Source organism: Gossypium raimondii, chromosome 3, assembly GCF_025698545.1.
Source record: "Gossypium raimondii isolate GPD5lz chromosome 3, ASM2569854v1, whole genome shotgun sequence".
Taxonomy (NCBI): Eukaryota; Viridiplantae; Streptophyta; class Magnoliopsida; order Malvales; family Malvaceae; genus Gossypium; species Gossypium raimondii.
In genome coordinates, this window is record NC_068567.1 from 37,285,504 (window position 1) to 37,300,583 (window position 15,080).

General features: G+C 33.7%; 1 protein-coding gene across 1 annotated transcript; it reads left to right on the forward strand.

Moving 5' to 3' along the window:
* Positions 1-327: 327 nt before the first annotated feature.
* Positions 328-5,284, forward strand: LOC128039950 (uncharacterized). Its single transcript, XM_052628890.1, has 5 exons — positions 328-452; positions 3,310-3,547; positions 4,004-4,369; positions 4,800-4,986; positions 5,157-5,284. The coding sequence occupies exons 1-5, from the start codon at positions 328-330 to the stop codon at positions 5,282-5,284; spliced, it is 1,044 nt and encodes a 347-aa protein (XP_052484850.1).
* The last annotated feature ends 9,796 nt before the right edge of the window (positions 5,285-15,080 follow it).

Sequence of the window (15,080 nt, forward strand, 5' to 3'; positions counted from 1 at the left end):
AAAATGATCGAAATACCCTTATGGGGTAGAATAACCGAAATACCCTCATAGGGTAAAATGATCGAAATACCCCTATAGGATAGAATGATCGAAATACCCCCATAGGGTAAAATGACCGAAATACCCCTATAGGGTAGAATGACCTAAATACCCCTATAGGGTAAAATGACCGAAATACCTCCATAGGGTAAAATGACTGTTATACCGCTAGGAGATGAAATGACTATTATGGCTTTATGTTGTGTATGACTGCTTTGCTTTATGATATGTATGACTATGATTGAACATGATATTTTGCATACACGTATGATATTATGGCACGATATAATGCATGGGGATGGGTTGTTATATTTGGAGGAAGTGTACTGTACTGATAAGATTGCACGGGTCACCCAAGACGATTGTGGACCTACTGATGGCTATATGCCATTTATTTTACTAGCAGCTTTGCTGTAATACTGTTTAGTGCCGTAACCTGTGCTAATCTTGGTGTGCCTGGCTGGGTGGGTCGATTTTATCCCCACATGGTGTTTTTAGAGGGACGGAGTGGTGTGTAGAGGCTGGATTGGGTAGGATTTCTAACTGCATATCTGTACTGATTAATGATTTTGTACTGTTACTGCATCGATTAATGATATTACATACTATTCACTGCATGACTGATATTTATTACTGTTTTGGGCCAAGGCCCCACTAATAATATTAGTGAAATTGGGCAAAGGCCCTACTGATTACTGGCATTGTGATGGGCTCAAGCCCAATCGTTTACTTTTACGGGAAAAGGGCTTAGGCCCACACCTGAATCGGATCATATCAGAATCTGCTCAGGCCAAACTGCATTTATCTACTGTTTAATTGACTGTTTGCTTGTTAAGGGATTACACACTGAGTTTTTGTAAACTCACCAATTTGTTTAACTGTACAGGTAATCCCCAGTTGTAGGTGGGTCGGTGCTGCGAGAGACTCGGAGGTGGCCACACAACTGCAGCTGTGCTACAATTTCTTTTATTTAAAATTAAAGTTTGTGTTGGGTTTTGTTTAAGTAATAAGGTCATTTATGTTTGTTTAAATTTTTAGTTGGGCTTTTGCTTACTTATTTTAAATTGCAAGTTTAGTAGAAGACGAATTTTCAAAATAAATACTGTTTTCAAAGACACGAAATTTAAACATTAGAGTTTTCAAAAACTTTCACGATTTTAGATCAACCTTTTAAAACAATAGCAGATAACAAGGTAAACGTTTTTGACTAGATGATTTGTTAAATAATAATAAAGGGGTTTTTAAACCTAGAAACGAATTTTTACCAACGAGTTCAATTTTTGCTAAACACCTCAATGTGACACCGCTAGATTCAGCCATAACTCCTAGGCCAGGTTTGGGGTGTTACAAATGATGTGATGGTTGTCTCTGTACCAATTAGAAAGAAAATCAATGCTCTCAAGTGGGAACGATTCTGTGATGCTCGTTCATTTCCTGATGATGAACTAGTTTGAGAATTCTATGCTAGTTTGACTACACAAGATGCTACTGAAGTCATCGATCGAAAGAAAAATGTATCTCTTACTTCTAAGTCCATCAATGATTTGATTAATTTACCTGATGTTGAGGAAGATGAGTACTACCCTATGGTGAACAATATAAAATTGGAATTTTCTTCAACAAGTGCTTGATGTTGTGACAAATCTGGGATCCCAATGGATTATAAGAAAGTATGGGAGCCATTCTTGTCGAAGAGAATATTTAAAACGTGTAGCAAAGGTATGGTTTTATTTTGTTCGCTACAGTTTTATGCCTATCTCATATAGTTCCACCATCTCGATGGAACGAATGCTCTTGTTATATGCAATTTTGACAGAAAAGTCCATTAATGTTGGGAAAATTATCCTCAAGGAAATTCACGATTGTGCTAAAAAAAGGCAGGAAGTGCTTATTTTCCATCATTAATCACTTCACTTTGCTTAAGGGCCCATGTTAAAACACAAGCAAATCTGAAGGGGCAGTATGTCCGAGGGTACATCACAAGTCATGATCTTGAAAGGTTAGTAAAAAGAGTGCATGAGCTGAACCAAGGCGAGCAAGAGGAACCAATTGAGCCAGAAACCGAAGAGTCGAAAAATAAAACAGAAACTGAAGCTAATTTAGTTACAAACACTGAAGAAGAAGAATCTGATAAGGAACCAAATAGCCCTTAACCAGCTGAAGGAGTTGAAAACTCTGAACCAAGGGTGAGCTAGAAGAAGAACCAGTCAAGCTAAGTGTTGAACCAGAATTTACGACTCCAATGCCGACTCCTGCAAGTACTTCAAAGAAATTAGAGCTGTCAATTTTGATGGATATGTGCAAGTTCATGTACAATCAACAAGAAACTTACTGGAAATATGCAAAAATTAAGGATGATTCAATTCGAAATATTTTTAAGAATATCTCTAACACTTTTTTCTTGAGTTCCCAGATGCTATCTTTGAGACATGGACGTAATATATTGACAATGTAAGCGGAGATGGAACTAAAGAAGATAGGGGGAATGAGTTAGAAAAATAAAAGGGGGGATTCTTGTCTTGTTATTTATTTAATTATTTTTTAGGTCTTTAGGAATTTATTTCTTTAGTAATTAGGATTTAATCTTTGTAAAATAAAACATACCAAGCATGAATAAATACTTCTTTAGAAAGAAAAAGACTAAGTGATGTGGCAATGAGAATGAACATATCTGGGATTGGGTTATTAGGAAAGACTTGGTATTTAAGCAGTCTTAATGACTCACGTCTCCTTCTTTACAACCTTACCTGGTGTTCAGTTTTCATTCATTACTGAGCATTACATTATTACTGGTGTTGTTTCTTTCTTTGATATTAATGTGTATGCAATGATTGATCCTAGATTGACTCACTCGTTTATATGTATTGCATTAGTAGATAAAAAGAATTTTCTTGTTGAGTCCACTGAATATGTTGTCAAAGGAATGAATCCATTAGGTTAGTGTGTTTTAGGTAATCAGATTTGTAAATCTTGTCCGTTGAAAGTCAAGGGTTATGATTTTCCCGCTAGTTTTATGTTGTTACCTTTTGGAGATTTTGATCTCATTTTGGGAATAGACTTTTTGTCCAAACATGATGCATTAGTGAGTTACCGAAAGAAACAAGTTAGTTTGAAGCGTTCAAATGGTGAATTTATTTGTGTTAGGGTAGATGGGGTCGATTGTACTACAAATGTAGTTTTAGCAATGTCAGCTAAAAACTTGAGTAAAAAGGGATGTGAAGCTTACTTAACCTACATTCTTGATTCCAAAGTGGCAGAATAAAAAATTAGGCAGGTGCCGATAGTCAAAGAATATGCTGATGTTTTTCTTGAAGAACTGTCTGGATTGCCACCAACTCGAGAGGTAGAATTTGTAATCGAACTTGTGCCTGGAACAACTCCAATTTTGGTAACACCATACAAGATGGCCTCTACAGAATTGAAAGAGTTAAAAGTACAGTTGCAAGAGTTGTTAGATTGCGGATTCATTCGACTAAGTTTGTCACCTTGCGGTGCTCTAGTTCTGTTGGTGAAGAAGAAATATGGGTCAATAAGACTATGTATAGATTATCGACAGCTGAATAAAGCTACTATTAAGAATAAATGCACATTACCTCGTATTGATGATTTGTTCGATCAGTTAAAAAAAGCTACATTACTTTCGATGATTGACTTGAGATCTGGATATTATCAACTACGATTTAAAGAGCAAGACATACCAAAAACTACATTCAAAACTAGATATGGTCGCTATGAATTTTTGGTGATGCCATTTGGTTTAACTAATGCTCCTATGACATTCATGAACTAGATGAATCGGGTATTTCAACGATATTTAGATCAGTTTTTTGTGGTATTCATTGATGATATTTTGATTTATTCGCTGAACAAGTCAGAGCATGCCGAACATCTAAGAGTTGTTTTGCAAATTTTGCGTGATGAACAAATTTTTGTGAAATTCAGTAAATGAGAATTTTGGCTACAGGAAGTTGGTTTTCTAGGACACATATTAATTGTTGATGGAATCAAGGTTGATCCGAATAAAGTATTTGCGATTATTGATTGGAAAATTTTGAAGAATGTTTTTGAAGTACGAAGCTTCTTGGGATTAGCCGGATACTATCACCATTTTGTTAAGAACTTTTCCGTTATAGCATCTCCGATGACTAAGCTACTACAAAAAGATGCTAGTTATGTTTGGACTGAAAAATGTCAGAAAAGTTTTGAGCAATTGAAGAACATGTTGACTGAAGCTCCTATTTTGATCCAGCCTGAATCCAAGAAAGAGTTTATTGTTTATAGTGATTCATCTCTTGGTGGATTAGGATGTGTTTTGATGCAAAGTGGAAAAGTAATTGCCTACGCTTCTAAGCAATTGAAGCCTCATGAGTGAAATTACCTGACACATGATTTGGAGTTAGTCGCAATTGTTTTCTCTTTGAGGATATGGAAACATTATTTTTATGGTGAGAAATGTCATATGTATACTGATCACAAAAGTTTAAAGTATTAAGGACACAGAAGGAACTGAATCTGAGATAGTGGCATTGGTTAGAGTTACTAAAAGATTATGATCGAGTTATTGATTACCATCCGGGAAAGGTTATGCACTTAGTTGAAAATCATCATTGTTTTCACTTTGATCATTGAGCGCTCATTTAGCTTTGAATGACGGTGGTTCTGTACTGGCAGAGTTGAGGATTAAAACCTTGTTTCTACAACGAATTTGAGAGTTACAAAATGATGATCAGAAGTTGATAATGAAACGAAACTTGGTTTAGGATAATTTGACTACTGAATACAGTATTGGTGATGATGGTATGTTGCTTTACCATGATAGAATTTGTGTTTTGAATAATTCAGACTTGAAACATGATATCTTATCAGAGGCTCACATTAGTACGTATTTTATTCATCCTGGTAGCACGAAGATGTATTGTGATTTGAAACAGATGTATTGGTCGCCAGGTACGAAACATGACATTTGTGAGTTTGTAGTTAAATGTTTGATGTGTCAACAGGTAAAAGCAGAACATTAGGTACCGTCAAGATTATTACAACATGTATGATTCCTGAGTGGAAGTAGGATCGAGTCACGATAGATTTCGTATCTGCTTTTCCTATGTTTCCTAAATAAGCTTTATCTGATGATAAAGAAGATAATGAAGAACCTGCCACTACAAACAAGCATACCAAAGAGCTCGTGAGAGATGAAAAACCAATAGAATTTGTACACCTTGACTCTGACAAGGAGGATGATGACTGACAACACACTTTTACACCAACCATCACAGCCATAGCACCACAATCCAAGGCACCAATGACTGAACAAGAACATGAAATCATAACGTTAGATACTGGCAATGCAGATGAAGTGCCAATTAATTAGCTTCAGTGAAAAAGATTCAAGAAGGCTATCGAAAAAGTAGTCCAAGAAGATGTTGATTTCACAGCAAGGCCACAACGTTACAAGAGAACTAAAAGGAAATCCACCAAACCTAAGTGAAGTAATTTCTTTCCCCTCCAAGCTTTGATTTTTATATTTTCATGATCCTTCATTTTAGTTTTTATTTGTTTCATGCATTCATGTTGCTTTTATTAATTTTACTTTGTCATGCTAATGCATTGAAGGAAATGCATCCCTTAGGTTTGGGGGTGTGTTGTGTTGTGCATATATACTACATTGATAATTGTTCATACAGTTTTTTTGCCATAATGTTCAATTGCCATTCAACTACCAGATTATGTGAATATATGATTATCAATGATGTTAAACGAGGATAATAACTTTTCTTTGTAAACTTAGAAAATAGGTTGACAGTTGTGTAGGCATATTTAGCATAGGGCAGTTGTTGAAAATGACTTTCTAAAAGTAAAATAATTGAAATAACATTATTTGAATAAATTTAGGACTTCTTGACTTAGTTTCAATATAGTAATAGGATATACTTTTGTCATGGTAACATAATATGAATACTCTAATGTTTGAATCTGTTGAGTAGGTCAGTAATATTTTGTTTGCTCCATTATATTGTTGACCAGAAAAATGATTTCAAATATGAGTGTTTGTCCAACAAAAATGTACATGTTTTAGGGACACTCCACTGAATCTTAAGCCTAAATTGCTAAGAAGGTAGCTGTTTGCTCCATCCATCTTTTTAGTCAAAAGCTTTTCTTTCATGAGTGATTTATATTCAACTTGTGACATGATATAATACGTGACAGTCTAGTGTATGCTCCATTGAGGTTGTTAAGTATATAATCATATGACAATATGAATTCCCTAGGAAAATTTTGTGTAGGAAATTGAATAAGTGCCTAAAAAACATTGAGTTTAGGAGAGAGATAACCTAAGTATATTTAGAAATTTTTACATTTAGGAAACATTTTCTACACTTCATTTGTTAAACAAGATTACAATAATTGTAAGAAATATTTCTTTGTTTCAGTAGAAGATTGCTGAGAATAGAGGTACACATTATGCTTATTACGATTTGCCAGTACATTTGGTGAATGATTGTTTTGGCAATTCCATGCATATTCAAACATCATTTGCTTGAAGACAAGCAATAATTCAAGTTTGAGGGTGTGATAACTCTTGAAAAGAGTTATATTTAAGGCCTCTAAATAGAATTAATTTGTTGTAATTAAATGAATACATTTACATTTTAAGGATATTTTTAGAACATTGCATAACAAAGCTTAGATTGTGATATAATGATCATTATTTGTTACGTTTATCACTTGGGGAGGAAATGTATGGTTTTGTGTGAACAGAGGTGTAGGAAGAGCAAGAAGATGAGGAAGGAAAATAAAGGAAGTGAATATTGTTGTGGAAAATCTTGAAATTGATTGCCAACAGATTTGCCATGGTAATTCTGGAAAGATGACTCAGCACTTTATCCACATCATTCTCAGCCAGCTGTGCGTGTACCAGAAAATCCAACCTAAAAAGAGGAATGAAAAAAGTGTGCTAAGGTAGGATGGATCTACCCAATAAAAGAAGGAGAGAGAAAAAGAAAAAAAAGAGAGGAGAATTTGTGTAAGAAAGAGACTGGTGATAGTCCTCTCTCTGCGCAGAGAAGAACTCCATCGGAGAATTTCAAAGAAAGAAAGGGTAGTAACTAGAGAGAGTAGAATACAGACATGAAAAATGGGAAGAGACATCTATCTTGGATTCATGTAAAACTGGAAGATAAATAAGAAGCTGGAGTGTGGTAAGAAATCCTGCGGTTCTGCCTTTAGTTTTCCTGATTTCTGTGATTCAAACTTCTTTAAGTGTTGATGAATGATTTAAATTTGGTGTTTACTTTTCCACCTATGAACTAATTCTTTTATGGGTTGGAGTTATTTAGGTGAATGTTTATCATCTTTAATGCTCATGATTTGTGATTGCCTATATCACTATTTCATTCGATTTATGCCTATTTTAAATACATGCATGCAAGCTCTAGACATAGTTGATTGTGTGCTGTGTTTATAGATGTATTTTTAATTATGAAAAGGTTAAATATACTGCATCTTGAATCATTTGATGCAAAGAAATATTCGACAAAATATACGTAGCACTCTAGACATAGATGTTGTGAGTTGTGCAAAGAAGGACGTTCATTGCAGTTATTAATCCTGAATTCTATAGACATACAATAACTTAGATTTTTAGCTTAAGATCTAGCTATCGAAAGAGGCAGGTTACAGTAGTGACTCTCTGAGGAGTTGATTACACAATATTTTGGCATGACATTATTTTGATATGAGCATTTAACCTGAATAATTCCAACCCTATTCATTCAACAACATAATTACTCTTGCTTTTCTCTGTAATTTTCCACTACATTTTATTCCATATCAATTCTCTATTTTTAGCATTTAATTATATTAATTCATTATACCAATATCTTATTCAATTTAAGAGTATTTCCTGCTATTTAGTATAGTTAATAGGATTATAATAACTTAATCAATTTCTTACCAATCTCCGATCCCTGTGGAGATGATACTTACCTATCACTTTATGACTTGACTGACGTGTACACTTGCACAATTGCATTAGTTATTTACACGCAACACTTGCTCAAAAGATTTATGGATCGAGATGTTATACTACTCAATGCTGCTCACATGAGTTGCGGATAATCCGCAACTAATGTTAGACCACAGCGATCAGTAAGACATCCAAGATCAGCACCTGAAACAATAAATGACCCTAATGACATGTCATTTCTATCCTAAGCATTCACGTGGATCATATAGGTCATGTTTCGTATTTGATAGTCACGAAACTAACTAAAAATACGACAAAGGCAAGGGCACCTATCGATAAATAGTATAGCTACGGTGAGTAAAGATACCGTATCCACGAGGACTAAAAGTACTAGTAATTACTGTTTTCCTATTATTTAACTGACAAATTGAAGTAATTGGTTTAAGCTAAAATCTTCTAAATTAATTAACGAAAGAACTCAGAAGAGAATAAATCAGGAAAATAATTGAATAATAACCAAGAAACTAAATAATACCCAGGAAAGAATCCACCTAGGCTTCATCTATCATTATGAATCTGAATTAAATGATTTATTCACTTGGTATCTTGATCCGTAGAAATCTCAAAATTATACTAATATCTCTTTTGAGAGTAAGAGAAATTGACTCTAGGTTGATTAATTGAAATTTATTTCTAATTAAAACCCCTACTATCGGATTAAATCGATCTATGGATTCCCCTATTAGATTTGACTCTAATTCGATAGATTTATGTCGTCCTATTTCTAGGATTGCATGCAAGTCCATTCAATTATGCTAGATCTACTCTTAAACAGAGACTTTTCCTCCTTTGATTTAAGCACATTAAACATGAACTAATATTCAGGAAATATTAAAACAAGAGATAAGCACACATAACTGAGAACAAGAATCAAGTATTTATTACGTAAAATAAAAATCAAATAATAGAATTCATCACAGTGTTCATCTTGCCTAGATATCTAGAGAATTAGTTCATAATTGTAAATAAAAATATCTCAAAGTCAGCATAACCATAAGAGATAAAGAAACTCATAAAGAACTTCAAAGAAATGAAAAAGACGTCTTGAATGTTGATGGAACTCTGCTTCAAAGTTGGTTTCAATGGTGTTCTTTGTGTTGTTTTCTTCAATACTCTCTGATCGCCCTCTATTCCCTTCTTTTATTTGGTATTTATAGGCTTTAGAATGCTCGAAAAGCCTAAAAATTGTGTTTTTTCGTGTGCTTAGGATGCCAATAGTGAAACTGACATGGTCTGGCACATGGCCATATGCCCAGCCCGTGTGGCTCATGAAATGTACTCTATTTGTTTAATTTTTGCTTATTTTTTGCCCAAATGCTCTCTTAAGTATAGGAACATGAATTTAAAGGATTAGAAGCATGAAATTCACCAATTTGCATCAATAATCATCCAAAAACGCAATAAGAACGAGATTAAAACATGCTACTTTTGTCACTTACCAAATATTCCCAAACTTAAGCGTTTGCTTGTCCTCAAGAAAAATCCTCAATCGACGTTAAAATTAATCTTTCTCAACTTTTAACTCTCATCAATAATGTCTCAAAAATAATTTGCAAACAACCATGCTGGCAATTCAGTTAAAAGGGCACTAAGATTCAAACAATCCAAGCTGAAATTTTTAAAGTAAGAAAACATAGGTGTCTCCTCTCATTTAAGTAATTATCTTTAATTCAAAATAAAAAAATAATTGACATCCTCACTCAAAGCAGTCAAAGTGTTTAAGGTTCAAGAAATATGCACTCAACAGTCGAACAAGAAATGTCATTACCATAAGTTTGCTTGAAAATCAAATATCCACCACTGTAAAATGATATGACACACCAATCAAGAGGTTATAATCAAATGTTATAATCGAGATCAAGTTGATAAATTACTAAACTAGAAAAATAATCAAATGTTGAATTAAAAGAAAGTACATCAATCAAGAATAAACAAGAACAAAAAACGAGCTTCTTCTCAATATATGAAACTAATTATTCAAGCTCAATCAACTACAAATTAATAATTTTTTCTTTTTTCTTTTTTTCGACTAAATAATAAGAGTAAAAATAAGCTTACTCTTTTTTTTAAACCGAGAACACGAATAGATTCAGGAATTCAAATAAAGGAACATAGTTAGGCAACTATCCATATCAAATCTCAAAAAAAACAGAGTCAATAAAACGAGAAAGAGTAACAATGAAAATATGGGTTATGGGTTAATATTAACGGGTTAATCAAGAAAATGCTTTTTACAGGTTAAGTGTGTTAAAACCTAAGTGTCTCTATCATCTCATTATATCAAATCAATGTGTGGTCTCGACATGTATAATTAAAGCAAGTTCTAGAATAACAAATCAAGTTGACACACTCATGACCAATAATAAAATGAGCATGAAAAATGTATGCTCTATAGCCTCAAAGTCTCAGAAAAAATAATGGTTTTGATGTCAAAATTACAAATTTAAAACTTCAAGATAATACCTCAATTCAGGGAAACAACCTAAGATATTTATTTCTGAAAAACAACTTATCATGCTTGACTCTCTCATGTCTTAAAGTTTAAAACAACCAATGCACAAATATCTATAAATTAATCCAAAAAAACATCAATAAAAATCCCAAATCGAAAATAATTCACTCTAATAGAGGTATGAGAACATTACTTAAACACATCAAATAATCTAGAGATTTTCTAATAAGTATATAAACAACCTCCCACACTTAAGATGTACATTTTCCTCAATGTAAAAACAAATATAAACATAGAATAAGTATAATATCATAAGAGAGGAGATAACTGAAATTGCCCTAAATATGGATAAAATCGAGAATAGTGAAAACCAAAATTGTAGGAAAATCTAAATGTAGTTCAAGGTTTTGAGCAAACTAATAAGAAAATAAACACAAATAATGAAGAAGTTTAAAGGGTTATAAACTCAAATGAAAACAACCATAAAAAATAAAAAGCATAGTTCAAAAGAAAATAAACGAAAGAAGTCTAAGAAGTAAAAATAAAACAACCAAAACAAAAATAAAAATAAAAACAAAACTGAAAAGAAAATAAAGAAAGCAGATCAGTGATCTTCGTTGCGAGAGGCAATGGGATTGTGAGGCAGAGGCTCACTAGAAGAAATGTGGAGATGTTGATAGGTCTACTACAAAGTAGCATCAATACTGTCAAACCACGCAAAATAGTGCTGCTCGAAACAGGTCAACCGCTCGGAGAGGTCTGCTGGGGTAGCAGCAGGGGCAGTACTAGGGTGACTTGGAGGTGGATGATGAGGTTGATCCACATGGTGGAAAATGACATTATTATTGAAGTCCTCATGCTTATCTTGAGGATCAGAATGAGATAATCAAAATCGAGGAGGACCCACCCCGCGCTGTCGCTCGATCATCCTCATATGACTTATACTCAATAGTCACTGCGGGTTCATCTGTCCAAGTAGTGTAAATGAGGATGACTTTTTTGGAGAATCAAGAAGGCAAAAATATTGTGCAAGACGAGTCACATAAGGGCCCAAATTGATAGGACCTTTCCTACTACGCTCGGTTTAGTGGTGGCAAGTAAGGGCGATGAAGTAAGCAAGATCGAAGGTGCGCCCTATCACCATGCTCTAAAGGAAGTAAGCATCAAATGTACCAACAACCCCGGTGCTCTCCCTCCGACTAGTTAGCATGTGGGCCAAGACGGCATGGATATAGTGCAAACTCGGAGGTAGTGAAGTCGCCTTTGACCAACTCGGGTCATATGGCGTCATACTAGTAGTAAGTTCTACATAGCATGAAGACGGTGAATAATGCATGTGCCGGTATAAGGTAAGGAACTTCTTGGCACTCATGAACTCCTCAGTATAGAGTCCAAGGGCAACTCCAAGGTCTGGGACGCTCAGATAACATGTCGTACCATTGAGTCAGGAAGTGATAGTGCACGACTCGTCGTGGTTTGACATAATGTGTTGCAGAACAAATGTCAAACAAAACTCTAGTTTCAGCTCTAAGTAGGTGGCTCGACGATGGAGAAGAGTGGTCCCCTAGAGCTATATCGAGCAGGGCCTACATTCTATCAGCTAAATAGATATTCTCTAAGGTCATCCAGTTAATACAATGATCCAATCCCAACAACCGCTGTTTGAGATGCTGATATAGGTCCTCTTGAGGACACTTTGAAAATCGTAGACATGAATGGCATGCATCGGAGGTAGGGGCTGAGAAAGAGGTCGCGCCCAAAGTCTTTCACTTTTTCGCTTTTTCAAAGGTGTGTTTATCATTGTGTGCTTGCAATAAAATATAATACCCAAAATAAGTAGAAAATGAGATGTACGAGACACGCAACAATCATAAGAAATGCAGTAACGTTGTTCAATCAAAAGCACAATGCCCGAACCCAAACTAACAACAAATTTAAATAAAAAACTAAAAACATAATAAATACTAGTATAGTATAAGAATAATAGAAGAATAATGCGAATTATAATAAAAACAAGGAAAGGAACAATAAAAATGTAGACTAAATCTAATATTAAAAACATGAATCAAAAACATAAAATAAAACAACTAATCCGAAATAAATAAATAGAATAGTAAAAATATTAGAAACAAAACTACTAAAATAAGTACATCAAAATAATAAGACTAGAAAAAAATAAAAGAAAAATAATAAGAAAGATAATAAGAATAATAAAAAATTACTAAATAAAATAAATAAAATAAAATAATAAAAAGAAAAAGACTAAGGGCAAATAGTGGGTAATCGACGGTTGTATTGGTGGCGATGACCGGGAGGAAGGGTCCAACGACGGAGGCGGTGTAAGAAGAGGATGGAGATCTAAGGGAACGGGGTTGGAAAAGCATAGGAAAGGGAGAAAGATATAACACCCCTTACCCAAGACTGTTTTCGGAGTCGAGCATGAGGCATTACTTGACTTAACTTAAAAGTTCGGGGCATAAAATTTTACTTTAAAAATTAATTTCACTATTCACAATAAAGCTATCCACCTGCGCAGTAGTTAGTAAATTAATTATAACTCGAGCTACAAAACTCAAAATTTAGATCTGTAAATTTTCCCTAAAACTAGACTCATATATATATTTACCATAAATTTTTCAGAATTTTTGGTTCAGCAAATTAGTACATTTTATTAGTTAAAATATCCCTTGTTTCACCGAACAGTATCCGACCTCTCATCACTAAAATTTAATTATCTCATTGTACATAGTTCATATGGTGTTCTCTCTTATTTCTACAGAAAATAAAATCAATAAGAAATATATACATATAAATTACAACTCATAACTATTTTTTACAATTTTAATGATTTTCTAAATTCGAATAGAGAACTCCAAAAATAGTTCGACCATATCTAAATCCACATATCTCAGAATATAAAATTGCTTTTTCTACGCTGTTATTTTTCTATGAAAATAGACTCAATAAGCTTTAATTATATATATCATTAACCCTATAATTCATTTTATACTATCCTTGGTGATTTTTCAAAGTCACGCCACTTCGTCATTGCCTAAAATCATTTCATTGGAAATTTTTACTCTTTAACAATTTCTAGGTATAAACTATCACCTAGGCATTCATAATACCAAACATATTCTTACTTGGCCATTTTAATAGCTAAACATTATCACATATTTGCACATCATCCTTTAGCATTATCATAAGGACATACATTCAAAATGACTAAGTCCCTATACATGCCATAGTTCAACATTGATCATCATAAAATACCGAGTTGTTGTGGTTGATAGTGTGGACGCTCTCTGACGTCTTTAAGACCCCTGAAGTAGCTTTGCAATACTATAAAAGAAAAAACAAGAAGTAAGCATAAAGTTTAGTAAGTTTACAAGTAAATAAATAACAACATTTAGCACAAATAATGATATGCAAGTATCATGTTCTTAAGTTTCCTCTTTACTTACTCTCATTTACTTGTTTATTTACTTACCTATTTAGATAGCTTAAGATTAAAACTTACTCTTCTCTTGCTGAAATATTGGTTCTCACTGATATCATAACATATTCTTAACTCTTATAACTCACCTGAAGTTGCTAATTATACTTTTACTTGAACTTCCACAGAACATAATCTGTTTTCTAGCCCGTTGAGCCGCATTGGAATAATAAGGATACTTGGGTCTCATATATGATAATAACATGACAAAGCCATGTCCCAGACATGGTCTTACATGGGATGTTTCCTGTACTGCCATTGTCATATCCCGGATATGGTCTTACATGGGAGTTCTCATATTGGTGCCCATGCCATGTCTCAGACATGGTCTTATGGGGGACCTCTCATCTCGATGCCCATGCCATGTCCCAGACATGGTCTTACATGGGACCTCTTATTTCGGTTCCAACGCCATGTCCCAGACATGGTCTTACATGGGACCTCTTTACCCAAATGTCATGACATTAGTATCCGATACATTCCTTATGTTTCAACGGGACTTTTTAACACTGATTCTCTGTCATCTCATACTTGAGTCAACATTAAATAAATTCATGAAATAAATATATAATTTCTGGAAAATAAAAACATTAATAATAATTATTAAAATATTGTATTTATTTACTGTAAACTTACCTCGGTACAAAATTTGACCAAATCTAGCAATTTAGTCCTCTATCTTTTTCTTTCCCCGGTCTAACTCTGAATTTCGTTCTTCTTGATATATAATAGCAAATTTAGCTTATTTAATCCTCAAATTCATCAAAACAATCCTTGACTCGAACTTTGGGAAAACCACGATTTTGCCCCTAAACTTTTCCATAATTACACTTTTTCCCCAAAGCTCGAAAATTAAACTTCATCTCTTATTATTATGAACATTAGGTATTTTTATCGATTATGTCAATATACTCATTTTCACTTAAAACCGACTAGCAAAAGTTGTTTAACATAATTTCAAGCTTTATATTCTACAATAAAACATAAAAATAAACACATTTTACCTATGGGTATTTTTCCAAATATGAACCCTAGGTTAAATTATTGCTATAATAAGCTAAATCAAGTTA

Coding starts and splice junctions, on each gene's coding strand:
- LOC128039950 (XM_052628890.1), top strand. CDS start 328: ATGCATGGGGATGGGTTGTTATATTTGGAGGAAGTGTACTGTACTGAT. Junction 3,548..4,003: donor GCGGTGCTCTAGTTCTGTTG/GTGAAGAAGAAA, acceptor TTTTGGCTACAG/GAAGTTGGTTTTCTAGGACA. Junction 4,987..5,156: donor ACAGATGTATTGGTCGCCAG/GTACGAAACATG, acceptor TTCCTAAATAAG/CTTTATCTGATGATAAAGAA.